At 42.9% G+C, this 26,793-nt stretch overlaps 2 protein-coding genes across 2 annotated transcripts; both read left to right on the top strand.

The window, feature by feature from the left end:
- Positions 1–3,584: 3,584 nt before the first annotated feature.
- Positions 3,585–19,450, top strand: hfm1 (helicase for meiosis 1; the record flags this gene model as incomplete). Its single annotated transcript, XM_080011244.1, is given in 37 exon segments — positions 3,585–3,660; positions 3,916–3,986; positions 4,091–4,206; positions 4,668–4,950; positions 5,112–5,473; positions 5,824–5,865; positions 5,977–6,047; positions 6,195–6,327; positions 6,799–6,950; positions 7,251–7,328; positions 7,484–7,639; positions 7,817–8,017; positions 8,238–8,326; positions 8,432–8,475; positions 9,753–9,854; positions 10,071–10,216; positions 10,643–10,737; positions 10,874–11,007; positions 11,112–11,159; positions 11,571–11,651; positions 12,718–12,809; positions 12,930–13,036; positions 13,134–13,181; positions 15,069–15,166; positions 15,359–15,493; positions 15,583–15,668; positions 15,769–15,852; positions 15,950–16,107; positions 16,214–16,317; positions 16,591–16,850; positions 16,854–16,938; positions 17,123–17,247; positions 17,771–17,853; positions 17,984–18,099; positions 18,397–18,474; positions 18,696–18,881; positions 19,431–19,450. Coding segments are annotated over 36 exon segments (4,269 nt in total). The 5' UTR covers positions 3,585–3,660.
- An 820-nt stretch (positions 19,451–20,270) lies between these two features.
- On the top strand, positions 20,271–26,485 carry cdc7 (cell division cycle 7 homolog). Its single transcript, XM_080010728.1, has 12 exons — positions 20,271–20,404; positions 20,617–20,721; positions 21,167–21,253; positions 21,372–21,507; positions 21,784–21,877; positions 22,004–22,146; positions 22,784–23,120; positions 23,597–23,704; positions 24,601–24,776; positions 25,214–25,296; positions 25,409–25,558; positions 25,858–26,485. The coding sequence occupies exons 2-12, from the start codon at positions 20,646–20,648 to the stop codon at positions 26,232–26,234; spliced, it is 1,767 nt and encodes a 588-aa protein (XP_079866854.1). The 5' UTR covers positions 20,271–20,404; positions 20,617–20,645; the 3' UTR covers positions 26,235–26,485.
- Positions 26,486–26,793: the final 308 nt, after the last annotated feature.

Consider the following 26,793-nt stretch of genomic DNA (forward strand, 5'->3'; position numbering starts at 1 on the left):
TCCGGCACAAGGAAGGAACACGGAAGGGCTGTCCAAAGGCGCACTGGAGCCACCAGCAGGTTGACAGGCAGCCACAGCACTAGCCGTCTCCCAAATGGCAGGAGCCGCACCAAGGATGTCCAGCAGTGGACTGGGGGAGAAGCAGCCGCAGCAGCCACCTTGGGTAACCGCCTGTGGCTAGCTGCTCTACCCAGCAGCCACCACCGGGACCATCCAGCAGCCAGGCCACCCCTCCAAGCAGCCTCCAAGCAGCCCCCACAACAGCCAAGTCCGGCTACACCTCCACCAGGCAGCACAGCAGCCCGAGGCCCAACACTCCGGGAGGGGACAGGGGGTAGTCTGTTTCGTCACCCTGGGGGAGGGTCACCCATGGACTGTGCTGTTCCGGGGTTCCAGGTCTCCAGGAAAGGGGAATGTTTTTGTTGGACACTCTTGTTTGTTTAAGGTATGGGAGCCCTGTTTCAGAGTCAGGACTTTTATTATGTTGAGGTATGGGGACCTTGTGTCAGAGTCTGGTTGTTTTATTGTTTGTTATCTTTGTTAGGTATGGTAACCCCACAGAGTCTGGGAATTTGTTTTGTTAAGGTATGGCAACCTTCTATCTCTGAGTCTGCTATTTGAATTTGTGTTTTTTTTGTTTTTGTTTGTGCTTGGTTGGGGGGGGGGGGGGTTCGTCCCTGGTGTCAGTTTGGTGTTAGGGTAATGTGGTGTGGGAGTGGTGTGGTTTAAGCAGCCACACCCATCTTGGGTCTAGGTAACTGGGCCCGGGATCAGGGTGGCTGTACGGCTGTTAGTTAGAGAAATCAACAAGAAACAGGTAAATCACCCATGGCCACACACATAGGGTGGAGCCTTTGTCACAACATGTGTCCATCTGCTCCGGGCTTGTTACATCTTGCCACTCTCCAATAAACTGGTGTGGTTGCAATATCTCTGCCTGTGTCTCTGTGTTGGAGTGTCTGAAAACACCACTCGGTGGCATGTGGCAGGGAGAACTGACGCAATCATATATATATATATATATATATATATATTTTTTAGGCAACAGCAAATGTTGCTGAAAAAGAAGCAAATAGGAGCTCCCCCCATGGCCATAGTGGGGTTCTTGCCATTAAGAACATTGATGTGTAAATATAAATGTGGCGTGATAACGTTAATTGTTATTTGATTGCGATAGTTAGAGCACAAATCGCTCCACCATTACAAATCAAGGCTACAGTTGCATAATGCCACAGGAAGTGGATAGTAATAAAGTATAGTAAAGTAAGTATATAAAATAATCACGTTATTAATGTTGGGTGTCAACGTATTCAGGGGCGGAAATCACAGGGGGGTCATACCCCCCCTTCCTGGGAAAAAAAGTTGTCCCCCTCAATAATAATATACGACGATGCGCAGCGTCAGGGACACGGCGAGGGGGCAATCGCCCGCAATTTACGTACCTGTGTCCCTCTCCGACAGTACCAACGATGCGCGTTGCAGCGATGGAGTTCCCGTGATCGGGGCGCCACAACAGGGTGTTTTTATTTTAGATGTAGGTCATTTTATTTTACTCCGTTTCCCTATGGAGCAACACAAGAACCGTGTGCAATGGGGACACTTTTGCTGTGACTTGACTGTGGATTTGGTGCAAAGTTCGGTTTACTACATTCACTAGCTAGCTAGCTGGTGGGCAAAGATAACCGGTGGAAAGACAATTTATACGGTTCTGTAAAAGACGAGCGATCAAATATGAATGTGGTTCAATGGAAGCCAAAGCGCCTTTTTGGGAAATATGTCTTCGTAAGCAAAAAAAACGAGAATAACGATAGCGTTAAATATAAAGCGTTAAATATAAATTGTCCAACAGTGACACCTAGAGACTGATCTTGAACACGAAATTGAATCATTTTTCAACTTTTGCCTTCATTAAAAGTAAACAATCGAATGTAGACCTTACCTACAACATTTGTGCTGAGTTGTGTTGGCATTATTCGCACTGACACTCATGTAGCACAAAATATAAAATGGATGATCACACGGTATAGATCACCTGTCAATAGATGCCAAACGGTAGCAAGGTCGCAAGAAAACGAAGCGCTAGCGTTGAAGGGCAATAAAAGTGGCAAAGCAACTCAAGCCTCTGGTGGCAACGAATGGCTTTTCTAACATATACACGGGACTGCAACGCAAAAGAACCGGGATGAGCGCTAATGGTTCGTATTCTCCCGTTAAAACTTTGAGCACAGTTGCTCACCGGCATGCCAACCCGAAATAAAGTCACCATCTGATTTAAGGAGCATCGGCATACCAAGTAGACAGCGGTTTCCCCCACGCAGGGCATAGTTTTCGCATTGCATCTTCTCCGTTTCTATCACGCTGTGTTGTTGGATGCCGCTTGCAGGAGCTGCAGCTCGTTCCATTTAGGCTCTGTTCCACGCCAAAAAAACAAATCCCGGGACCAAACTACAAACAACGGGGACGGTGCCTCGTCACCCGCTATAGCTGGATCTCGTAAACCAAAAAACAACAAGTGGGCTTTACCTGCGGACAGGGCGCGCTTCGTACGCTGCATTAAATTATTTCTTACTTTCGTCTTCCATCCATTTCACAGTCGCCATTTTCCGTGGTGGTCTGGTGTGGGCAAGTCCATTTCTTTACACGGGGGTTGACGTGCGTACAGGCGGCAGTCTGAACACACAGCGACAACACATTATTTCAACAACCACATGATATTATTTGCAGGAAAAAAAAGTTGTTGTTTTTTTAAATGACCAACCAGTCCATCTTGTGTTTTCCACCTTTCTTTCGATTTAGAGTTGCTTAGGCTGCGAAGCCGCGTTACCCGGTAGCAGAGATGGTTTCTTCCAGATAGGAGGCATAAAAAAGCAGAGTTAATGACCATCTCTTTATAGGTAGCACATTTTTCTTTTTCAAGTTGACAACGCCGCTCGGTGTTTTAATTCATCCTAAAAAAATCAAAATTAAAAAAAAACAAAACCCCGATTTTTTTACGAATCACCATTGGTGCCATTTTTGACAACGTTTCTAAAAGCCAAACTGGCTCAAGAAACACTGTCTAAAATTGTAACCTTCCAGAGATGTTGCCATTCCACCCCTCCCTGGATGGGTGTCATTTTTTTTTTTTTCCATAAAGGCCTTTGTTGGCCGCGTCCTGCTGATTAATTCAGCGTCATCCATCACCGCGTTCTTTTTGCGTATCAGGTTGTGTTTTCATTTTTTGTTGTTGTTGTTGTTGTTGTTGTTGTTGTTGTTTTCTTTTTAAGCTCACTCGAAGAAGGAGAAATTGCCTTTTACCACCTCGCAGGGGCTGTCCCACTCGCTATTTTACACGCCTTTGTAATTTATTCAAATAAAGTATTTATAGTCAGTTTCAAACTCGCACAATTTCCTATTTTTGACTCCTAGTGTGAATTGTTGATACAAAGTTGATGTTATTATTACGATTATTATTATGACTATTATTATTATGACTATAAAAAAATATATATATATTTTTTTGTTGGCAGTGAGCCACCCGTGCCTCTTGTTGGCGCTATTTCCTCGGGCGTCGTGCATATTCAAAGGCTGTCCGGGGGAGTTGTCGACGCCAAACAGGTTATACAATAAAGAGAAGGCAAAGCGGCTTGAATTTCCCAATACCCACCCGACACCACTAAGGTAATAATTGGTCAAAAACGTAGACAACCTGGAAAACGAACAACTATTGCTTCTGATCAATGACGTCGGCTAACGCCTTACTAGCTAGTCCAGTCATTTCTTATTTAAAAAGAAGGAGAGAGAACAGCGCCATCAGGCGGCGGGCTGTGGCTTGCTAATGACGAGTGGCTAAGATGTTCAACAAAACACAAAGTGACATCTAACTATGCTTCTCTTTCAATAAATGTGTTCACGCCTCTCTCAAAATAAATGAAGATGCTGGAACCTGACGACTGCGTCTTGCCCCTGGACAACCTCTTCTTTGAGGGGCCTGTTGTCCACAAAGTGTGAGTGGAGGGAATGCTCGCCTTATTGCCTCAGTGCTCTTACCTTCTCTTTCTCTTTACATTGTTCATTTTTCGTTATTTCATCTTCTTTTTCATTCTTTCAGAAAGCCGCTGTGTCAAGAGGCCAGACCGTGGGGTTTGGAACCCCCGCCTTCTGCCTCCGAGATCCCGTGTACCCAGGACATCCAGAAAGAGGCAGAAATGCTCTCATCCTCATGCAGTATGTGTTGTTTTCGTGTGTTTTCTTATAATTTGTCTTTGCTGAATTAAGCTGTTACTTAATAGCTGCAGGGGTATCCAGCTGTCAAAATAGGGAAAAACTAGGAAAATTACGAAAAACTGGGACAATTGCAAAAATAAGCAGTACATTTTGATAGTCTCCCTAGCAGCCGCCTATGCAATTATTATTATGGCAAAATATTTACCGAATATATATATCAAATCTGACTAAGACTTTAGCTGAATAGGCGTACATGCCTTCCCAAACTTGTTTTAATTGAATAAAGATGTGTTTCTCAAGAGGGCTTGAGAAACACATCTTTAAATATTCACGGAAGAATATTTGTCATAGTGGATTCCTTCCTCCATTGCTAAATTAATTTATGAAGTTGAAGCGATGATTTGGACTCTGCAAGCTGACCGTCATTTTCCACACACCCTTTTTGCCTGCCTGTCTCATAGGTTTCTCACAAAAGCCCAAGAAGTTCCTGCGCCCGATGAAGCAAAGTTCAGCCGACTCTAATCTCTTCACAACCAAAAACACCTGTTCTCAGAGCCTTGCACAGGGCAAAGGAGAGGAGAGCAAGGGTGACGGAAGTAGGTCTGGTGACGTAGTTCGGGGAGGTGAAGGCTTCTCGGGTCATGCCGGCAGTGGAGATGAAACCCCGCCCGAGTCCGGTCACGTCAACGCCGGCAGAAGGCCCTCGTTTCTGGAATTCGGGCAAAGCCCGCCTCTACGGAGAAGGCAAGACTGAGGGAATTTGTCCGGGGAAAAAAAGCAAAGAAAATAATAACCTTCGTCCATCAAGACGCCTCAACATTTTCAAACTCACCCCGCCCCCCCCAAATCCTTGACTCCTTCCTCCCTTGTTTTTTTCCTACTCTCTCCTTCCTCCTCTACCACAGTCTGTTCAAATCCTCCAGTGGTCCGTGGCTGAATAGTGGAAGCCACGTGGCCAACACAAATGACCTGAGCAGCAGCAGCAGCAGCAGCGGTCAGGCGACATCTGGACCTCAAACTTTCTCCGCTCGGGTTACCATGGCGACAGGGCCTCTCCCTCCTCCTCCCCTTCCTCAGCCTCCTCCGGTGACAGCTAGCCAGTCGACGCCTCCTCCCTTCCCTTGGCCCCCCTTCTCCCTCCCCCGTCTGGGCTCATCTACAGCACGCAGCCAACCCCCACAGCAGCCGGCGTGGGGGGAGATGCAGGACCCGCGCACAAAGCAAGCGCACGTTCAACCCATGACACCTCAGCCTCTGTGCATACAAGGTGCCGTGTCTGCCGTCTTATCACTCGGGTCATTAGACATGATACACGCTGATAGTATAGAAGCCACTGTACATAATGAATGTGGTTCTGGGCCATCATAGCAGCACAACTGCCATAACGTGTTAGGGCTGTGATGAGGTGAAACAAGGTGAGCTTTACCCGGTGACACCCTACTGTAAATAAATATGGCGGCCACTAGGTGGAGACCTGCGCCAACCTGATCGGCTTGGCCTGGGGTTTGGTCTGGTTTCAGTGAATTTTGAGGTAGATTTTGTGTGTGTGTGTGTGTGTGTGCGCGCGCGTGTGCGTGTGTGTATTGTCTCTTTGTTTGAATTTTACTTCCTATACAGGCTCCTCTGGGAGTGGCGTGCTGCGGCCGGTTTCAGAGATCCGTATCCTTTGTTTTAAGCATGTGATAAGAAGAGGGAGACGGAGGGAAGCGTTTGATTGGTGTTGGAATGTACTTTAAATGCGGTTGGCTTTCCTGAATTCTTCTCAAACAGCAGCTAAGTTTCGATGTGTCTTCAAAGAGTTTCCCTTTTTCAATTATGTCCAGTCTAAAGCCCTGGATGACGTAAGTATGCAAACATGTTAATCCTTATTCACGGTAAACGTTCATAAACCTGATATTGAGGATTAATAATGGCCATGATGGTTATGACACACATTTCATAATTTTTAAAAGGAATCTCCTGCAAAATCGATTCATTGCCATTCACAGGTTCTTTACACCAGAAATAACTTTGTGGCCTCTGCACCCACCGGGTCTGGTAAAACAGTTATTTTTGAGCTGGCCATCATCCGCCTTTTGATGGAGAACACCGAGCCCTGGAGCAACGTTAAGGCCGTCTATAGTGAGTGTATTATTATTTAGGAGATGTGGAAGAGGTCTTGTGCTATCCCTTTGAATAGTGTCTCGGCGGCATGTTCCTCAGACCTCTATACCCCAGCAGCGCACAATGATATCAAACCTTGGCGCCTTGGTTCCAACTGTAAAAGAAAATAACAGGGGATGGTAGCTCAGGAGGTAGAGCTGGTGGTCTAGTGATCCAAAGGTTGCTGGTTCGATCCCAGGCTCCTCCTGCTAGCATGCTGTAGTGTCCTTGAGCAAGACACTTAACCCCTAATTGCTCCTGATGGCTGCGTCCGTCGGTGTTTGAACAATTGTAAGTCGCTTTGGATAAAAGCGTCTGCTAAATGACTAAATGTAATGTAAAATATTAAAGGTTGCATTCCCCAACTTGGTTCCAAGATTCATAATGATAAACGACATAGACTCGCTTTCTTCAAAATCTATTTATATATTTATCTATTTAATTGGCCAGTGGCTCCAATCAAAGCTCTGTGCAGCCAGCGCTTTGTGAACTGGAATCAGAAATTTGGTCTGCTGGGCCTGACCTGTAAGGAGTTGACCGGCGACACAGAGATCGACGACTTCTTTGAAATCCAGGACGCCAACCTCATCATGACCACACCGGTGAGAGACGTCGTGAAGAGTCTCGCCGCTTCAATCCGTCAATAAAGCGATCTATACGATTCTTTGAATGAGACACAGCACCATAGAGATGTTTACGTACATTTTAATGCAGGCGTGGAAGGTTTTTTTAATTTTGTTTCAATGGTAGAATTTGGATCGTAGGTTCTATTGTTGCTCTGAAATCAATTATTTTTTAAAGCCCGTATATGATTCATGTGGTAGAGATAAATCTAAAATAATAGTAATGAGTCACAGTTTTCTCTGCCCTCATCAAAGTCCATGAGTTTTCTTTTCTCCCAGGAAAAATGGGACAGCATGACAAGGAAACGGAGGGACAACTGTGTTCTACAGCTCGTCAGGCTTTTCATGATTGACGAGGTCAGACAGGCGTTCACAGACTGCTCTGTTTTACATACAGTATTATATTAAGTTTGCATAGACCTGATATCACGCCTATAGTAAACCCTAATTATATCAGCCTGGCTTCGTCATGGAGCAGCTGATGGACATCCAGTACCTCCACATATTTCCAGGTGCACGTCGTGAAGGACCTGAGCCGTGGCCCCACCTTGGAGGTGGTGGTGAGCAGGATGAAGACGGTGCATGCTCACAGGACAGCAGAGAACCCCCAGGAAGACCTCTCCGTGAGGTTCGTGGCTGTGTCGGCCACAATACCAAACATCTCTGATGTAAGTCATGCCGCTTCAGCGCTACTGCTACACTGAGATTGTGTTCACAGTTGTAATGGCTGAGAGGGAGAACTCTCTGGCCCTGGTGCAATACCACAGTCTCTCCATTATTAATTGAAAATACTTAATACAGCAGAGTTACATATATTATTAGATGAGTTTCTTGTCTGTTGCCAGATCGCCAACTGGCTGAGTAATGAGAGTGGTCAGGCTACTTACCTGGACATGGACGAGAGCCACCGACCGGTGAAGCTGAGGAAGGTGGTGCTGGGCTTCCCCTTTACCCCAAACCAGACAGAGTTTAAGTTTGACTTGTCGCTGAACTACAAGATGGCCAACATCATTCAAACCTACTCCAGTCAGAAGCCTACATTAGTTGTGGGTGGGACCAGTATGTTGTTCTGTCTGACTTGCAAAGAAATCTAGCACCAATATGTATTTTTTCCCCGCAACTTATTTTTAGATAAACTTGTTATTACTGTTTATTTAAAGTTTGCCCTTGGTGCCCTTGATCATTTTCACCATCACCGGTAAAGTGTTTCTCAATTAAAAATAGTGTGTCTTTTGAATAAATAGTCTGATAATTGTTCCGTGGTAGTTTTGCGCAACGCGGAAAGGAGTCCAGCAGTCGGCAGCTGTTTTGGCCAAGGACTCCAGATTTATAATGAGCATCGAGCACAAACAAAGGTTGGTTAATTACCACTAATAAAATGAAGTCGCCCTCTTACAGTCACAACTGTTCATTCGCATTCCAATTTGGTTGACTGTGTTTTGCACTGTAAACCTCTGCAGACTGGTGAAATATGGCAACTCTATCCTCGATTCAAAACTAAGAGGTAAGTGCTTTTCTAGAAACTTTCAGATGCCTCTAGAGATAAGCTGATGATTTGAGGAAGATATTCATAACTGTGTAGGCGACCCCCACGTGGGGTCACATGATGTGCACACAGCGTCAGAGGACATTGCTTAAGACTGATACTGTATATTGTTATTGGATTGATATATTTTTTTCATGAAATAAATATTAAATACATTTGAAATACATCATCATTTCTGCATAATCCATTTGGAACCCCCTTTATGCTCCATTATTTAATAAAAAAATTAGCCGAAGCAATACTCCAATTCACATGAAACAGTTGCCTCACCTGCAATGAGGGATATCTGCACTTGACCAGTAATGCACTGTCAGCTTTGACAGTACAGTCAGAAATAATAATAAAAAGTAATTTAGTTAGTGTAATCTAATTAAAGTAATTTTAATCCCACTGATATTAGCTTAGAACACACACACAAACCTTACTCCAAACAACACACCACCGGACCAGGGTCTGTTGGGCAGAATGGGCAATAATTCCGGGTTTGACATGCCTGGAGGACTTCACAACCCCATCTGTTGCTTATAGACATAAATAACCAAATTAGAAAATGTATTTAAAAAATATGTATTCGTGATACTGGCTCCAAAATAAGAATTAAAGAGAAACAAAATATTCACACACTCTTTAATTACTGTTGTTGAAAGAATAAAAGACCTAAAAATGAGGACGTGGGCCAAAAAAGGTTGACAACCCCTGACTTAAGGCAAGATAAGGCAACAATATATTGTTGCCTTATAAGATTCCATGGTTATGGGTTTCATATACAGAAGCAATCTCCTTTTTAAACCTATATGTACAATGGTCTTGGGTAAAGTAAGCAGTGTTGTATTCAAGACAAAGGAGTCTTTGCGTGGGTTCAGTCTGAGTTCAATGGGGCTGAATTGTGCTTCAATTGTGTTTACTTCATGGGCTTTCGTTTGCTTTCCATGTTAGAGACAGAATATAAAAATAAACAAATTAGTTTACATGTTCAATATTGATTTTAAATTTTGAAAAAATTAACCAGTCTTGAAATTATATAAAGAGACTGCAATGATCAAGGCCAAGTAAAAGTCCCAGGCAATTCACTGTCAAGACTAAGTCAACAGAGATTTCCGGAATCGGGTCTAAGTCCTTTACTCGAGTTCCAGTAGTGCTCTTACATACAATAACAGCTTTTAAGACCCGGACTGGGAGCGTGATCCTGCCAAACAGTTGTGAAAAGTGTGCGTTTGATGTTCTTTGTGCTGCAGAGCTGGTGGTGCTTGGCGTGGGATACCACCATGCAGGAGTGGATGTTTCAGACAGGAGGATGGTGGAGGAGGCCTTCACCCTAGGAGACCTACCCGTCCTGTGTGAGAAGGCTTTACTACTAAACATCTATATTTTTCTTCGTGCCACTATTCAAGGCTTAAAATGCTTGCAAGTTTTATTTGTTTTTCCTTGTTTGACAAAGGTAAGAGTTGAGAGATGTTTAGAGATCACATGGCAAGTATGATTTCAATGCCACACGGCACAATAGCAAGAGGCACAATTATTATTATTATAACCGAAGATTTCTGGTCCCTCAGTTACCACCAGCACGCTAGCCATGGGGGTGAACCTGCCCGCTCACCTGGTGGTGGTTAAGTCCACCATGCACTACGTCTCCGGCTCCTGTGAGGAATACAGTGAGGCTGACATGCTGCAGATGATCGGCCGAGCTGGTAGACCACAGGTGTGTGAACGAACGAAAAAGCAATAATAGCCTTTATTTATAAAGACATTGTCAAAACATATGAAAGAAAGCATTACAAGATAGAAAAATAGATAGCTCTGCCTAAAAAAGATAGATCACATTGAAAGTCATATACACTCATTAAATCATTTTATGAATGGTTACTCACATAAACCAATGAAACCTAAAAAGGTGGTGAGATTATAAAAATGCTTATTCATACAAATTAGTTTAAGAGTTTTTTATATGTACAACATATGCAGTAGACCATATAGGGAGTGATAGATTGTTCAAAAAGAAAGAAAGAACCGGTTTTATATCATATGGCAAAACAAACAATAAAAACTCTGTATAAGCAGAAAAGTGGGTTTTTATCAGAGTGAATCGTGGGAAGTTGTCAATGTTTTTCCATTCGCTTTCCTCTAGTTTGACACTTCTGCGACTGCAGTCATCATGACCAAGTCTCAGACCAAAGACAAGTACATGAAGCTTATGAATGGGGTGGAGATCATTGAGAGCAGGTATGACTGACAGAACTCAAGGCAAGCCACATTCTCCACACACACACACACACACACACACACACACACACACACACACACACACACACACACACACACACACACACACACACACACACACACACTATATCCCCAGTTTACATGGTCACCTGGTGGAGCACCTGAATGCGGAGATCGTCCTCCACACCATCAGCGATGTCAGCATGGCCCTGGACTGGATACGCTCCACCTTCCTGTACATCCGAGCCATCAAGAACCCAAAGTACTATGGTCAGAGCTCTTAATGTCGTGTTTTGGGTTTTTTTTGTTTTGTTTTTTTAAACATCTTGAAAGCAGTATGGATTGGTTTTAAGGACGTCGATTCCTCACTGCAGGGTTCTCTCCTGACCTGGACAGATGTGGAATCGAAGCCAAATTGCAAGGCCAGTTCCTTTTGCTCCTCCATGTTGACACATACAACAGTCTGGAAATACCTTTGTTTTTGGGTGATATAAATGGATTTAAAGTATTCACTAGCCTGAGAAGTGAATGTTTTCTCTCTTCTTTCAGTGGTGTTGCATTGTCCTCGAGTTCAGTCATACCATGAGATAATCTTTTGAAGGCTATGGTCATGATAATAATAACACATGCTCTAAACCTTTTTTTGGTGCTTTATTTAGAGTTCATTACCCATCTAGTGCTAAAGCTCTAAAGCTATATCTCTAAGGTGGTGGTCTACGCAAGTCTCACATTAATGGCTCGTGTGTTTGGTTCTATGTGCCGAGCGCAAACTGTTTACAGCATCCTATTGATTTCACTGATAGTTAATTGTAGTGTCCTCCTCCTCTTTGCAGAGCTTTGTCTGAGGAACCTCAACTCTCTGTCCTCCATTGGTCTGATTAGCATGGATGAGGACATCAACATCAAACCCACAGGTAAAAAAAGAGAAGCCACAGTTTTTGCTTCGGGTTGGCATCAGTGCCTTATACATGCTTATCTATTCAGGTTGGTTATTGAGCAGGATCCCATGATTCTTTCATATATTTATACAAAAGGGTCATGATTTGATGACTATCGATTCAATTCGATATTGATAAGATAGCTTACGATACGATTCTATATAAATATATTGACATTTTTATACGTGATGAGAAAAGGTATCAACTTTTCAGTGTACCGTCTGACGTGCACTACAAAAATATTGTTCAGAAATAGAAACAACAGAATTGAATCGTATCGGATTACAGGTACTCCTCACAACCAGGTCGTTCAACGAATTGGTTGGTAAGCGAGGACCTGTGTTAGTTCATGATAGGGGGGCGTGGCCATTGCGAACACTAGTGTAGTGAATACTGACAAACTGTGGGAATGAGATGAGATGTATACAGTGTATTAGTTATTATATATATATATATATATATATATATATATATATATATACACACATACACACACACATACATACACACACACACACACACACACACACACATACATACATACATAAATAAAGGGTGATGCACGATGAGATGCTTGACGCTGAGACGCAGCGTGCACGCCGCGGTATTGTACGCAGTGTACAATATGGACTGGTCAGAGAGCTGGTTGTAAGTCTGAACGATCGTTAAACAGGTAGGTCATTAAGTCAAAAGTACCTGGTTTTTCTTTTACTCAACCCTATTCATCTGTCATCGGGGTCGTACCAGGTCCTTGAGGTGCTTGGATTTCATACTCAAAAATGTGATCGAACCTGTGATATTCCCCCTGTTTTGTTATTCAAATCGGAATGTAATAAAATTCTCACACACACACACACACACACACACACACACACACACGCGCACACACACACACGCGCACACACACACACACACACGATTATATTATATTCAAATTAATAAAGATCACAATGAAAATGCACCCCATGCCCTGTGTATGTAGATTCTTATTAAATTGAATTATACTACATAAAAAAATAACCTCATTGTCCTTTGCTTCCAGAGGCGGGCAGGCTGATGGCTCGATACTGTGTGGCCTTCCACACAATGAAACAGTTCAATAACGTGACCGGCACTGAGACGCTTGCTGAGCTGGTAGGCGTCTGTCGCTTCCGCAATGAATTATGACTACACCTGTTTGGGAAATGACACAACATCAAAGAAAAGGATAAGGGAGCGAGTTATGAAATGAAAGCCAAGGCTTTGCGTTCGCAGGTGGAGCTGGTGTCCAAGGGCAAAGAGTTCAGCGAGATCCAGCTGAGAGTGAACGAGAAGAGAACGCTGAACACTGTGAACAGAGATAAGAACCGCATCACCATCAGGTCACATAACATGTCACACTTTAAGAGAAAATTAAACATACTACTGTGTAAACATCATGTTTGAAGGTGTTTTACAATTGTTGCATTATTTTACCAGGTTTCCTATGAAGGGAAAGATTCGATCCAACGAGATGAAAGTTAATTGGTAGGTAAACTACAGCCTTTTTCTGAGTAGCAAAATAGTTGTGGGGCTGTCAACATGTCAGGGTGTCTGGCTTCCTTCTACTTGTTTTCTAAAAGCCCCTTTAGACACCTTTTAGATATAGACATTTCCAACGCGTTATCTTTCAAGTTATTTGTTTTGCTTTACTCACAGTTGTGGTGACTACACCTCGTTCCAAATAATTATGCAAATTATATTTTTCTCTGATTTTCCTAAATAGTCGATGCAAATGACAGTCAGTATAATTTTCAAGTCATCAACCGTTAGGGTATAATTTGAATGTTATTGAACAAACCTCCCAATGATAACAGTATTTTTTTCAAAAATAAACTCAAAATGCACTGTTCCAAATTATTATGCACAACAGAGTTTCAAAACATTTAGTAGGTTGAAACGAACTGAAAATTATCATTTTCTGAATTTGCAACATTAGGTCATATTTACTGAAATCAAAAGCTATTTCAATCAAAAACATCTTAACAGGCCAAGCTACATGTTAACATAGGACACCTTCTGATATCACCTTCACAATTCTTGTATCCATTGAACTTGTGAGTTTTTGGAGAGTTTCTGCTTGAATTTCTTTGCAGGATGTCAGAATAGCCTCCCAGAGCTGCTGTTTTGATGCCAACTACCTCCCACCCTCATAGATCTTTGAGGTCATTTTCACACCTCCAGGGACCCTAAAGGGGCCCACCAGCTCTCTCCCCATGATTCCGACCCAAAACATGACTCCGCCACCTCCTTGCTGACGTCGCAGCCTTGTTGGAACATGGTGGCTATCCACCAACCATCCACCAACCATCCACTACTCCTTCCATCTGGACCATCCAGGGTTGCACGGCACTCAACAGTAAACAAGACTGTTTGAAAACGAGTCTTCATGTATTTCTGGGCCCAGTGCAACCATTTCTGCTTGTGAGCATTGGTTAGGTGTGGCCCAATAGTAGGTTTATGCACAACTGCAAGCCTCTGGAGGATCCTACACCTTGAGGTTCACGGGACTCCAGAGGCACCAGCAGCTTCAAATACCTGTTTGCTGCTTTGTAACGGCATTTTAGCAGCTGCTCTCTTAATCCCATGAATTTGTCTGGCAGAAACCTTCCTCATTATGCCTCTATCTGCACCAACCCGTCTGTGCTCTGAATCAGCCACAAATCTCTTCACAGTACGATGATCACGCTTAAGTTTTTGTGAAATATCTAAGGTACCATGTCCAAGGCATTGGACTATTTGAGGCTTTTTGGCAGCAGCGAGATCCTTTTTATTTCCCATATTGCTTGAAACCTGTGGCCTGCTTAATAATGTGGAACGTCCTTCTTAAGTAGTTTTCCTATAATTGGGCTCACCTGGCAAACTAATTATCACAGGTGTCTGAGATTGATTTCAGTGATCCAAAGAGCCCTGAGACACAATACCATCCATGAGTTTAATTGAAAAACAAAAAATTTTATGTTTATGACACTTAAATCCAATTTGCATAATAATTTGGAACGCGGTGTAGTTTGGCTTGTCAGGCTGGCTTGATATCAAATGGCTCACGGGGTTAATCAAAAGAAATCAAGGTTGTTCCAACACGCATTCAAAAAAAAATCGACCTTTACAATAATCAAAACCAAATCAAATAAAAAGAGGTAAACTCTAATAAATAGATAAGTAAACTTAAATGATCTATGTTTACATTGAACAGTAAACATTAAACGATTGAGAACTGTCTTTCGTCGGCGTTGTCGAGCCTCACATTGCGGCGCACCTATTAGCCTACAGAGGTCACCACTCAGAGATCACCACTAGGTCCCAATATTCTTTTGACTATTTACAAAAATGGTGTTTATTATACTTTGGTTGTATTTCTCTCTTCCCCTCCAGCTTGATTCAGGCTCAGCTGGGCTCCATCCCAATTCAAGAGTTCGGACTTACACAAGACACGGCGAAAATCTTCAGAAACGGAACACGCATCAGCAAATGTATGTATAATATTGGGGAAAAAAAAGGGGAGGGTTTTGGAATTTGCTTTACGGCTCTGCAAGTTGCCCGTCCATTGGTCATTGGTCTCTTGACTTCATATGACTTAACAGATATTTTGAGTGATATAAGTGAGCGAAAACATGTTTTTTTTATTAATACTCAACGTGAAATTACCACTCTACCTCCATCAGGCCTGTCAGACTTTCTGACCCAGCGCTCCAGGACCGGCTTCTCCGCTCAGCTCAACTCCCTGATCCTGGCCAAGTGCTTCAGGGCCAAACTGTGGGAAAACTCCCTGTACGTCTCCAAGCAGCTGGAGAAAATAGGTGGGGGTAATGTATCCTTAAAACCATAACGTCGGGATTTAAACGTTGGTCGGAATAAACACTTGTGTGTGTGTGTGTGTCTGTTCCAGGTCTGACTCTGTCAACAGCCATGGTGAACGCAGGACTCACCACCTTCGGCAAAATCGAGCAGACCAACCCCAGGGAGCTGGAGCTGGTTAGTCGGTACTGTAGGAAGAGTCATGGACGTTTTTTTTGATAAAAAGTTTCAGGACACCCGTGTGACTTTCAACATTTCTATGCATTTTCTCGCTCAGATTGTCAATAGACACCCGCCATTTGGGAACCAAATCAGAGAGTCGGTCACAAACCTCCCCAAGTACGAAGTCAGTTTGGAGCAGGTACACGGGACGGCACAATCATCTGAGCGGTGCGCCATCTCTCAGGGAGGCGGTCTCTCTCGGTCGTGATTGCGTCATCACCTTTTCTTCGTTTCAGGTGCAGAGGTACGGCCCCACCACGGCGGAGATCGTGGTGACGGTGAAGCTGAAAAACATGGAGCAGCTCCTGTCCAAGAGAACGGCTCCGGCACACCACTACACCACCCTCATCGTTGGAGACGCCGAGAACACCGTGGTCTTCCTGCAGAAGCTCCCGTATCTATCATCCATGTGACCGCACTCTGGACCCTTTTTGTTTTTTGATCCCTGTTGCTCAGCTTTGTAAGAGGTTTTGAGAAGCCCCCGCTTTTTGTTTGCGCAGGGACGCAATGCTGCTGAAGTCGGGCAGCTGGTCGAAGAAAATCAACGTGGCGAGGGCTTCGCAGCAGGAGGAGATCAGCGTCAATCTCATCAGCTCAGAATACGGTCGGGCAGAAAACCGAAAAGATATCTTTACATTTGTCATTGACTTTTGTAGCTGAGACTTAAAGGACCATACTGGTCTCACTGTGTGTCGTTGTCCATTTACAATACCAGTCAGATTTTTTTTGCCTAAATCCAGACAATTTTGCCTTCAATGACTTCATTTCAAAATTACAATAGAATCTGTATCAAACAAACATTTATTTAAGGAGAGGCCACTAGCTTTTACATATCTCCATCTCTAGAGTGTAGTTAGTATTTTTCTCTCTCCCCTAGTTGGTCTGGACATCCAGCAGACATTCAGCGCCTTCTACTCTGGTGCGAGGAAGTTTGAGGCCGAGCCCGTCAACCCTCCTCGTGGCGCAGAGTGGAAGATCCAGAAAATGCCCTATAACCCCGACAGGCAGAAAAGCAAGCCTGCTGCCTCGCCGAGAGCCCAGAGGAACACCGCCTCCGATGCTGAAAGAGGTTCAGGTCACGCTGAATTAAGACTTTATTATTTAGTGATCAATATTGTTACATCCTGTTTAAATCAATGAAATGTGGGCGCTTCTCTATCAGATACAGGTAAACGACAGTGCAACCACTTCTGCAAGAACAAGGAGACGTGTGCCCATGAGTGCTGTGAGTAAAAAATCAAGTATCATTCTTCATCACTAGTTTGCTAGTTTGTGAATTAGTGTGTGTGTGTGTGTGTGTGTGTGTGTGTGTGTGTGTGTGTGTGTGTGTGTGTGTGTGTGTGTGTGTGTGTGTGTGTGTGTGTGTGTGTGTGTGTGTGTGTGTGTGTGTGTGTGCCTCGTTACTCCAGGTAAAGTGGGCATACTAGTCGCACAGAAGAGGCCGGCCAACCAGGACCCAAGTTTCTCCTCCTACCTCAAAGACCTGAGAAACAGAAGCGCCACACTGCCCGAGACTCCCATCAAACGACTCAAGGTGGGAAGAAAAACAAGGCGAATGGCAACAATTTTCGGTCCGACACTACGACCGGAAGTGACGATGCTCAAGTTTTTTATTGGAATTGGGCTTAAAACTAAGTAAATAAGTCACATAATATTTCCAAACAGTGATGTTAATGTTGGATGTCACCGTATTCACTATCAATACATCTATTTTTCACCTAGGATCTTTAATCCATAATTGATCTTTATGGATCTCAATTGTGTGTACATTATTTTCGCACTTCGCAAGCACTAAATAACATTTTTAATTTTCATTCATGGGAAATTATGAATGTCCAGCTGAAAAAACTACTCGCTGTTTTAATGGAAAAAAACAAACTTTCCCATTTTCCACGACAAAGTGTGAAGGGAAACTGAAGCACAGTTAATCCGACGGCAACTATGGGGGAGGATCCAACTGTCGGATACGATTAGTGACTTGACGTCAAGCAGGCTCTAACGAAAAGTTCCCCTCTGTTCCCTTCTGAGGGGTCTTTGTTGAATATTGTGTTCCTCAGACGAAGATGAGCGGAGAATCTGTGTCGGTAAACATGCTACAGTTTTCCTACAAACCTAAGGAGACTCTACCTGCGCTTTCAAGGTGAAAAAAACCCCACCTCTTGTCCGCAGAGATTTGGGATAAAGTCAATAAATGTCTCTCAGGGGTCTAGTGTTTTTAATAAGGTTCTGAATTGGATATACAGTACATCTGTGTTGCGTTTGATTTTAAGGTACGGGGGAAATCCCTACGAAGCCTCAGCGAGATCTCACTCTGAGATCACCGATCTGGCGTTCGACGGCCACGCAACAGCACAAGCCACCCCTAATCTGGAGGAGTTCGACAACGGTAAACAAGAGGAGTCGATTCAAAGCCGCATTCATTCAACTTTTTCGAGATAAAATTGGCACGAAAACAGGGTTTCACAAACTGAGGGTCTGGGGTCCCCTATGGGGTCTTTGAAAGAATTGTAGGCAGTCTGCAGCGAAATTATTGTTTGTTCAAATATTTTTTTTGATCTTTTATTTTTTGTTTAAAATTGTAATATTTTATTTTTTCACAACTAATTTAGACATTTTTTCTTATTTCTAGTTCTAATTCAAGTCTCTTAAGTTTCCTTTAAAAAGTGTGCCCTCTTTTCCTCAGATGATCTCGATTACCTGGAGGACATGTACGGGATGATGGGAGAAGAGATGGTCGCTTCGCCATCGAGCCAAACTCCTGGTGCTTCCTCTGATTATTTACAAAGTATGGCTGTCTGTTTGTTATTTTTCCAATAAAGTCTGTGCAGCACACAAACTGGAGACTTTATTTGCTTTTAGGCTGCTCGCTAGAGGGAAAAGCAGCTGCCAGGGGTGACGATAGTCTCAACTCGAGGCCATATACAACAAACCACGGAAACGCGGCCTACCCTGCTTACTCCAAGAATCCTGTTGCATCGTCAGGTCACGCTCCTGGGAACGGCTACTTATCGTCCTCCCAGACGCCAAACGTGACCTTTGACCTCGGCTGCGACTGGGACAACTGGGATGACTTTGAGGGCGGTCACTTAGACACGTCGTCGCCCTCATGTCAGCCTCAGGAGAGGAAAGCCGAGACACAGAAATCCCCTCATCACAGCGTGCTAACGGGTAGATTGCACTTGCAGTTGGATTAAACAAAGTGCATTACAATTAAATGTTTTTTTCTTGAATATTATTATTATTAGCAGTTACAACAATGAGACCAGCTGTATTATATCTCATTATGTCAATATATATGTGTTATATGACCAGACTTTGCACCAACGCCCCGTAGTCATGCACAAACCTTGACCGTCACCCGCACATCTATGAGGTCAGTGTATAAAGGGATATTTTTGCTATTATGATATATCAACAGTGTATTTGGACATCCACTAGGTTGAAAAAAAACATATTCCTTCCTATAAACATCCTTCTAGTGGTTGATTGTAATGACATCTATGGGGTTTTTTTGTGTTTTAGGTCTATCTCCTCGACTCCTGCCATCAGAGGAGAGCATTCCCCTTCCCTCACAATCGCACCATCAAACAAACACACCCCTGCCTGGTTTCACAAGGTTCCCGTGTGTGTGTGTGTGTGTGTGTGTGTGTGTGTGTGTGTACGTGTACGTTTTGTGTTGCTTATACCACCATACCTAATATCCCTGACTTCTTCCAGAGGCCGAGCATGTTGAGTGAGGAGTTGACAGTGAGGGAACCAAAATCGTTTCCTGTGCACAATGAAGCAAGTACTGCACCAATGGATGGAAAATTAGATTTTTTCTCAAAAACGGCTGGCCCAAGTAACGAGAGCTTCTCCGTCATTAACAGGTAGATGGAGGCACTGCATAACAGACTTATATTCAAATATTTTTTATTCTTTTTTTTATATCGATAAATTACTGTCAACTCTACTCTGTATGATCCTCAACAGCAACTGCAAGGAAGAGGAGGCTTTTCTGGGAATATTTGATGGTATATTTTAGAAATTGCTCCCAATATGACATGGATGTGCCACGAGTACAATATGTGTTCTGTATTGTTGTTAATGAACTTATACGTTTTATATAAGCAATTTTATAAAAGTAATTGCTTATGTTTTAACAATGCACGTTTATTTGTACCACAAATGTTATGTTGATGTTATTACATTTACTCTTTTTGTAACGGTTGGTTTGTTTTCTGAATCTAGATTGCTGTTGTTATTTATTCAAGAATAAAGTTATTTTTCATTGATTATTGTATGTGTCATGCAGAGTATTTGCTTATTATAATTTGAAAAGAATCAATAAGGGTTTGAAAAATGACAAATGAGACATGAGAGGAAATTGCCTTGAGTGTTAATAATTCATTTTATATCTATAATGATATAAATATATGACCTTTAATAATATTAATAATAATACATGCAATAAAGAGGACGTGCAGCTGGACGTTTACCACGCCCCCTTTTGCACACGGCGTGATGACGTCACTTTGAGCGCGGAGTTTTGTTGGCGGAACGGCGCCGGCGGAGCGGGGGAGTTTTGCGCCAGTTGTCTCTTTTTGAAACGTTCTGGGTTGGAATTCTTTTTTAAATGCCGTCCTAGTTGTGTCACGTAGTATGAGGTTCCGTTGAACCGCTCGTAAGGGAAGCAGCGGCAACACGGACTGGTGAGTTTCTCTTCCGTGCAAACTGCCGCCTAACGTTAGCTAACGAGGAAACCGAGCAGCCTTTCATAAGCGTCAACAGTTAGCATCAGTCAGCGGGTGTTTATTCACTACGTTTAGTTTGCTCGTCCAGAGAGTGTCGGAGGTGTGAACCTTGTTGTCAATATTTTGATTCAGTCGGACACGATTTTCCTTTTTGTGTTCGTCATTCCCAGTCGTGGTACTGACTCGGTCTCCCTTCGGAATGGAGTTGTCAACTCTCTGCGCGGAGGACTCCGTCACCAGAGCTGAGAGACGCCAGAAGAAAAACAAGAGATCAAGTGAGTGCATCCCATTCGAGGGAATAAAGATGTTTGTATGAGCAATATTAACATTTCAGTATTTTCAGTATTTTCAGAGCTTATAAGAGCTTATTGTGCGTACATGTATGAATCTTGAACCTTGACTACAATTTCACCAGCTCTCCCCAGAATTTCAGTCTATGATTTTAGATAGGATGTGTCTGTTCTTCTTAACCTCTTCGTTGTTTTCCTCTGCCAATCCTGTAATTCTCATCTAACTGTGTAGCGATGCTGAGCTCAGTAAATATGGCTGAACTCAGAATTCTCCACATTTGTCTGTTAAATGCTTTAGCTCTGTCATCTTTCTGTGGGTCCAGCCTTCATCAGTAGTCGCATGTGTGTGTCCAGTGGCAACCTTTCCATTGTGCATGCGTGTTCGAATTTAAATAGAAAGTTGACTATATCCTGCCGTGTTGTGTTTCAGGGAATTTGGAGATGGAAATTGAGAACCTCTGTAAAGCAATTCCCCAGCTTGCAAAGATTTTCAATGTCATAGACAAAATCGGAGAAGGTACACGCTCAGCGGGCTCAAAACACAAACATCTCTATTCGATCTCTCCATGAACATTTTTATTCTTTATTTTTTAAGCTGTGAAGCATATTTTTGTATCTGACCACCGTCTTTTTAGGTACGTTCAGCGCTGTGTACCTCGGCGAGGCTCGGATGCTAGACGGAAGGAGAGAGAGGTTTGCTCTGAAGCGCCTGATCCCGACCAGCCACCCGGCCCGCATCGCTGCCGAGCTCCAGTGTCTCACTATTGCTGGGTCACTATTATCAGTTTTCCATATTATAAAAAAGGATTGGTAGTTTTCAATTAAGTTATACTGAGATAAGGCCATAAGCCAAATTTGACTCTGCCCAAACTTAAACAAAATGTATAATCTAATATATATGTCTCCTATTGTTTACTATATTAAAAATTTAAATATGCTTACAATATATTTGTATCAATATTACTGGTCTAAGATTGTAATGTATAAAAATAGACACATTTATTTAATAGTAATGCATACTGAATTCTCTAAATTCCCTTTCTGCAGCGGCAGGGAAAACGTCATGGGTGCAACGTACTGCTTCAGAAAGGAGGGTGAAGTGGTGATCGTCATGCCCTACATGGAGCACCAACCCATTGGGGTATGAAGTCCAGAGGTTCTGCCAAATGGACAGAACATTTCTGTCATAATAGTTGTATTTCTACCATGCCAAAATTGACACCGGCATGATGGATTAATAACTATCCCACTGTCACGTGTCTCCCAGGAGGTAATTGGCTTGCTAAGCTTTGAGGAGGTCCGGCAATACATCTACAACCTGCTGAAAGCCCTCAAACACATCCATGAGTTTGGTATCATCCACCGAGACATCAAATTCAACAACTTCCTCTACAACCGCAAAGACAAAACGTGAGTTGTGACATAAACAGGTTCAAGTCTTCGCTATATATTATGATACACTGTTCTTGTATATGAACAAGAGTAGGTGAAATGGCTTGTAACATCATGAAATACACAAATTAAGCAATTGTTTTCACATATACGTCTTACTATTCGTACGGGCGGTTTTGCAGCCACAGATCTTAGACTAAAAACACAGATCTTAGACAAAATCACACTTTTAATCTGGACTAACTGAAATGGCCTCTCTCAGTCATCGTTTAAAATAATCTCTGACTTACCCTAGTCTTGGATTTAAAAAATCAGATTTCCAGAAGGTATATTTGGGCTAAACTATGTTTAAGTGAAGGTTTAAATTAAAGCTGGCCAGAGGCAGGTTTATCTCTCTGACCTTGACAATAGAGAAAATGGATTATCTGGCGAGACCAGACAGAAGGACTTGACTAGTCTGTCGATACCTTAGTCTAGGACTTCCTAGTCTAGAACTAATGAGTCCTAACTGAAGCAACGTCTCAGAAAGGCATTTCTAAATTCTGGATTAATTTAAATAGGAGTATCTTTGAAACGGCCCTTTAGAGTTGCTAAAAGAAACATGACTTTCAAGATGGATTGATCAATGTAGTTGATTCCTGTTCACGTGTCCTAGGTACGCCCTTCTTGACTTTGGCCTGGTGCAGGGCACTCCCGACACCAAGATTGAGCTCCTGAAGGTGGTGAAGCAGCGGGTCAATCAGAAGGGCAAATGTTTCATGGGGAAACAGGACATGGCACAGGGGAACAAGGCACCGCCACAACCACCCGATGACACCACCACAACCTGCAACTCACTACTTCAGCCTCCACCGCAGCCACCTGTACCACCCTCTTCCATCACCAACACAACCACCACTACCATCACTACTTCTACATCCTCTCCATCTGCTGGGAAAGCATCTACCGTGACCCCCACCATCACCAGCACAGCTCGCACTAAACACGCAAAGGTGTCGGCACTGGGTTGATATGATATTTTTAACAACCTAAAAGCACTATTTATGGGTGACTATTTATTTCATGAATATTCAGGGTTCATATGAAGTCCTGAAAGTTATAGATGTGCTTGAAATTATTATTATTATTTTTTTTTATGATGCATAATGCAAGTACATGGTGAGCGAAGCATACATTTATAAACATCGTTAATTTTAACTAGACATAAACTAGTGAGAAATCATTTAGTACTGAAAAGGACAACAGGTCACCACTATATTATGTTAATGTAATGGAGCAAAGGGTGATTACGCGCATTGAAAGTGCTGGAAAGGTGCTTGAATTTTACACAGCCCTGTGTATTCTGTTGAGACAAACGTTCTTAGGAAGTTATCCGAGGAGCGTCTGTGTCTCAAGAGTCAGATTCTTTGATTTTCTTTCTCTGCTGCTTTGTACAAATGCCTACGGTTTGTGTTTTGTTGACTTGTAGGAGCTGGCACGATTACACAAAGCCCCGCGGCCCGTCTTCGGGGAGAGGAACTTCAACAGCTGCACTGTGGCTGCCTCCACCACCAGACCACCTGCTGCCAAGATGGAGGTTAGCAAAGTTCCACCAGAGTAACCAGAGGTCATGGAAAAGGCCTGGAACTGATTTATTGGTAAATGGAATTGTCGTAAAAGGCTGGAAGTTTGACTTCACAGAAGAAGTACATTGTTTCTATTTTTCCAAAAATATATTTGAGATTAAGACATTTGCATGCATGTATGAGGAATATCATACGAATATCAACAAAGTTTCAATGCATTTTAGGCTTAGAACTGACTAGAAGTTCATTAACTTTGACTACTGGAAACAGGGTTCTTACTTTGTCCTTGAGGTGTTTCAATTTTAATTAATTTCGTCCTAAGAAATGTAAGTACCGGAATGCCTTGAAAATAGCACCTTTTGTGCCAAAGTGGTTAAAAAGTCCTTGGAAAAAAAACACAATTGAAAACCTGTGATATTTCCCCCTAGATTTGTTTGTCAAATGGTAACATAATAAAACATTTACAGAATCACTTTTACAACATGGATGATGCCAGGGAAATGTAATCCAGCATGGCTGAAAATAGACACTTATAATAGTAGATGACAATGAGATGAATAATAATAAATTTAATACTAATAATAATATACATGGAAAATCTATATTTGATTTGCCTGAAGTCTTTGAAAATGGAAAAAATTGTGCTTGAATTTAATTTTGTTATGCCAGAATGAACCCTGTGAAAAAGTACAAAATTGGTCTGAAATCTGTCCGAAAATGGTATTAAAAAAAAAAAAAAAAAAAAAAAAGGCCTCAAAAGCTATTTTAGAATTTGCTGATACCTGCAGATCGTCCGCAACACCACCATTTTCCAAAAGTATCTTAACTTTTTGAACTCAATATTTAACTCAAACCAAAGGTAGTAATTTCACTTTCATTTATTTTCCCACGGTGACTTCCCGCTCAGCTGGTGAAGTCCAGCAGAGCGGAGGACCCGGCTAATCGGAGGTGCATCCCAGCCAGCCGCCGCACACTACCCGTCAGGACGCAAGGGAACGGCCAGAAAGCGCAGCGAGCCTCTACCGGCCAAATCACCTGCAACTGCTTTATGACCGACCGTGTTTGCAACATCTGCATGTCCAGGTGAAATGCATATGAGTGAACTGCATTGAGCAAGAAAATTACCCATCAAATACAATTATGGTATTCTGGATATTATAAGGTTTAGTATAATTTACTGTTAGTGATATGTCGGGTAGCTCTCTCGTCTCTTTTTTTTTTTTTATCACCATACATGTTTGCATCCCTGAATATGCAGAGCACTTATCAGAATTATTAAAGCAGATCAGAAAGATTTTGTAAAATCGTTCGATTCCACGATCCTATTTGTCAAATGAAAATTTCGTTATCATGACTGTCCTAGTAGTGCATAGTAATAACAATGGAGCATAAACATCTTTTTCCTTATTCAAAATGTTTTACGTGAGGCTTCCCAAAGCAAGCTTCGCTCCCATATAATCATTTTATTTTCTTTCCTTTATAATTCTGCTTCTAAACCTATCCTGTCTCTCTGTCTCCAGGAAGCTGCAGGTAGCTCCCAGGGCTGGGACGCCAGGCTTCAGAGCACCAGAGGTCCTGTCCGGTTGTCCCAACCAGGGAACGGGTGGGTGGCAAAAACTGTCTGCTGCAGATGAAGCAGACAGCTCCATCACAACACTTCATATTCAGTGTAAATACTTTCAGGTATTTTACACACACTCCCTTCTCCTCTCTAGCTATAGATGTCTGGTCGGCCGGCGTCATCCTGCTGTCGCTGCTCAGCGGACGCTACCCCTTCTTTAAAGGCGGCGAAGACCTGATCAGCCTGACGCAGATCATGACCGTACGAGGCTCCAGAGAGACCGTCCAGGCCGCCAAGGCCTTTGGTTCGTATTCATGACTTTTCAATGTTATAACTGCTTGGAAAATGCTGGCATTTTATCCCCATAATGCTTAGCTCAAAAAACGGATGGAATGACATTGATAAAGCTTTATTTTGTTGATTTAGATTACATTTCATAAACATATTGGTTTATAAAAATGGGCTGAAGGTGCGAGAAAAGATTGATTAGGCACGTTCACTTAATTTTAAATCTTCTGATCTTATTGCTTAAAGTCACAAGTTTTGTATCTATTTCTACAGTAAGATCTCTATAATTTGCGGGGGGGGGGTGTCGATTCTCAGGCAAAGCGGTGGTGTGCAGCCAGGAGCTTCCTCGCCAGGACCTCAGGACTCTCTGCGAGATGCTGAGGAGACAGCAGCCGGACAACAACAAGACACCCCTCCCTAAAGCGGAGCAGGACGTCTCCTCCCAGCGTAGGACAACTCTGGAAGTTGCGCCGCTTCGCCGCTGTGAGAGCGCGGTTGGCTCCACCACTCCCCTTGCCGAGGACTGCGAGGCTAAGGGGGACAAGCGGGGCTGGGACAGAGTCCCCGACGAGGCCTACCACCTCCTGGACAGACTGCTGGATCTCAACCCCGGCACCAGGGCCACGGCCGCCGAGGCCCTGCGCCACCCGCTGTTCAAAGACCTCAACCACTTGACCGAACCGGACCTCTGAACACGTAAAGGAGAAGCACGCAGAGTTCAGAATCGGTAAATGTTCAATGCCCGACCTGAGACGTTGCAGTTAGGGATGCACCGATACCTCTTTTTCCACTGCCAACATCTAACGTATATGTATTCAAAAAAACGGACAAACAAGTTAGTTTTAATTAATGTCTGACATGGCTCTTGATATTATGTACCCTATTATATACCTGTTTTACTCTGATATCAGATATCTGATACCAGTACCAGGGTGTTTCCTAACTGGGTGATACATTCTAGTCATTTTCCCAGTTAGGGAGATGACAAGCGATGTCATCATGATTTTATGTGATTTTTTTTTTTTATTATTAAATTCTATAAAAGTAAATTTTTTGAAGAGTTGTTTTTCATACTTTAATTAAATACAAAGACTTGAATAAAAAGAATCTGTCGGATGTGACTTTAACTTTGCTTCAACCTTCTGGCAGCTTGTGTCTTGATCTAAGTAATGGTAATGGATTTTCTTTTAACAAAGATAACTTACTGCAGAGGAACCATTATTTTAAAGTACTCCAATATTGGAACAATCC

Source organism: Zeus faber (assembly GCF_960531495.2).
Source record: "Zeus faber genome assembly, chromosome: 12".
NCBI classification, from domain to species: domain Eukaryota; kingdom Metazoa; phylum Chordata; class Actinopteri; order Zeiformes; family Zeidae; genus Zeus; species Zeus faber.

Excerpts from the sequence above, each read along its gene's own strand:
- cdc7 (XM_080010728.1), top strand. The coding sequence starts at position 20,646 with ATGGAGTTGTCAACTCTCTGCGCGGAGGACTCCGTCACCAGAGCTGAG. Across the intron at positions 21,254-21,371 it reads CATAGACAAAATCGGAGAAG|GTACGTTCAGCGCTGTGTAC; the intron begins GTACACGCTCAG and ends CCGTCTTTTTAG. Across the intron at positions 24,777-25,213 it reads TGCAACATCTGCATGTCCAG|GAAGCTGCAGGTAGCTCCCA; the intron begins GTGAAATGCATA and ends CTCTGTCTCCAG.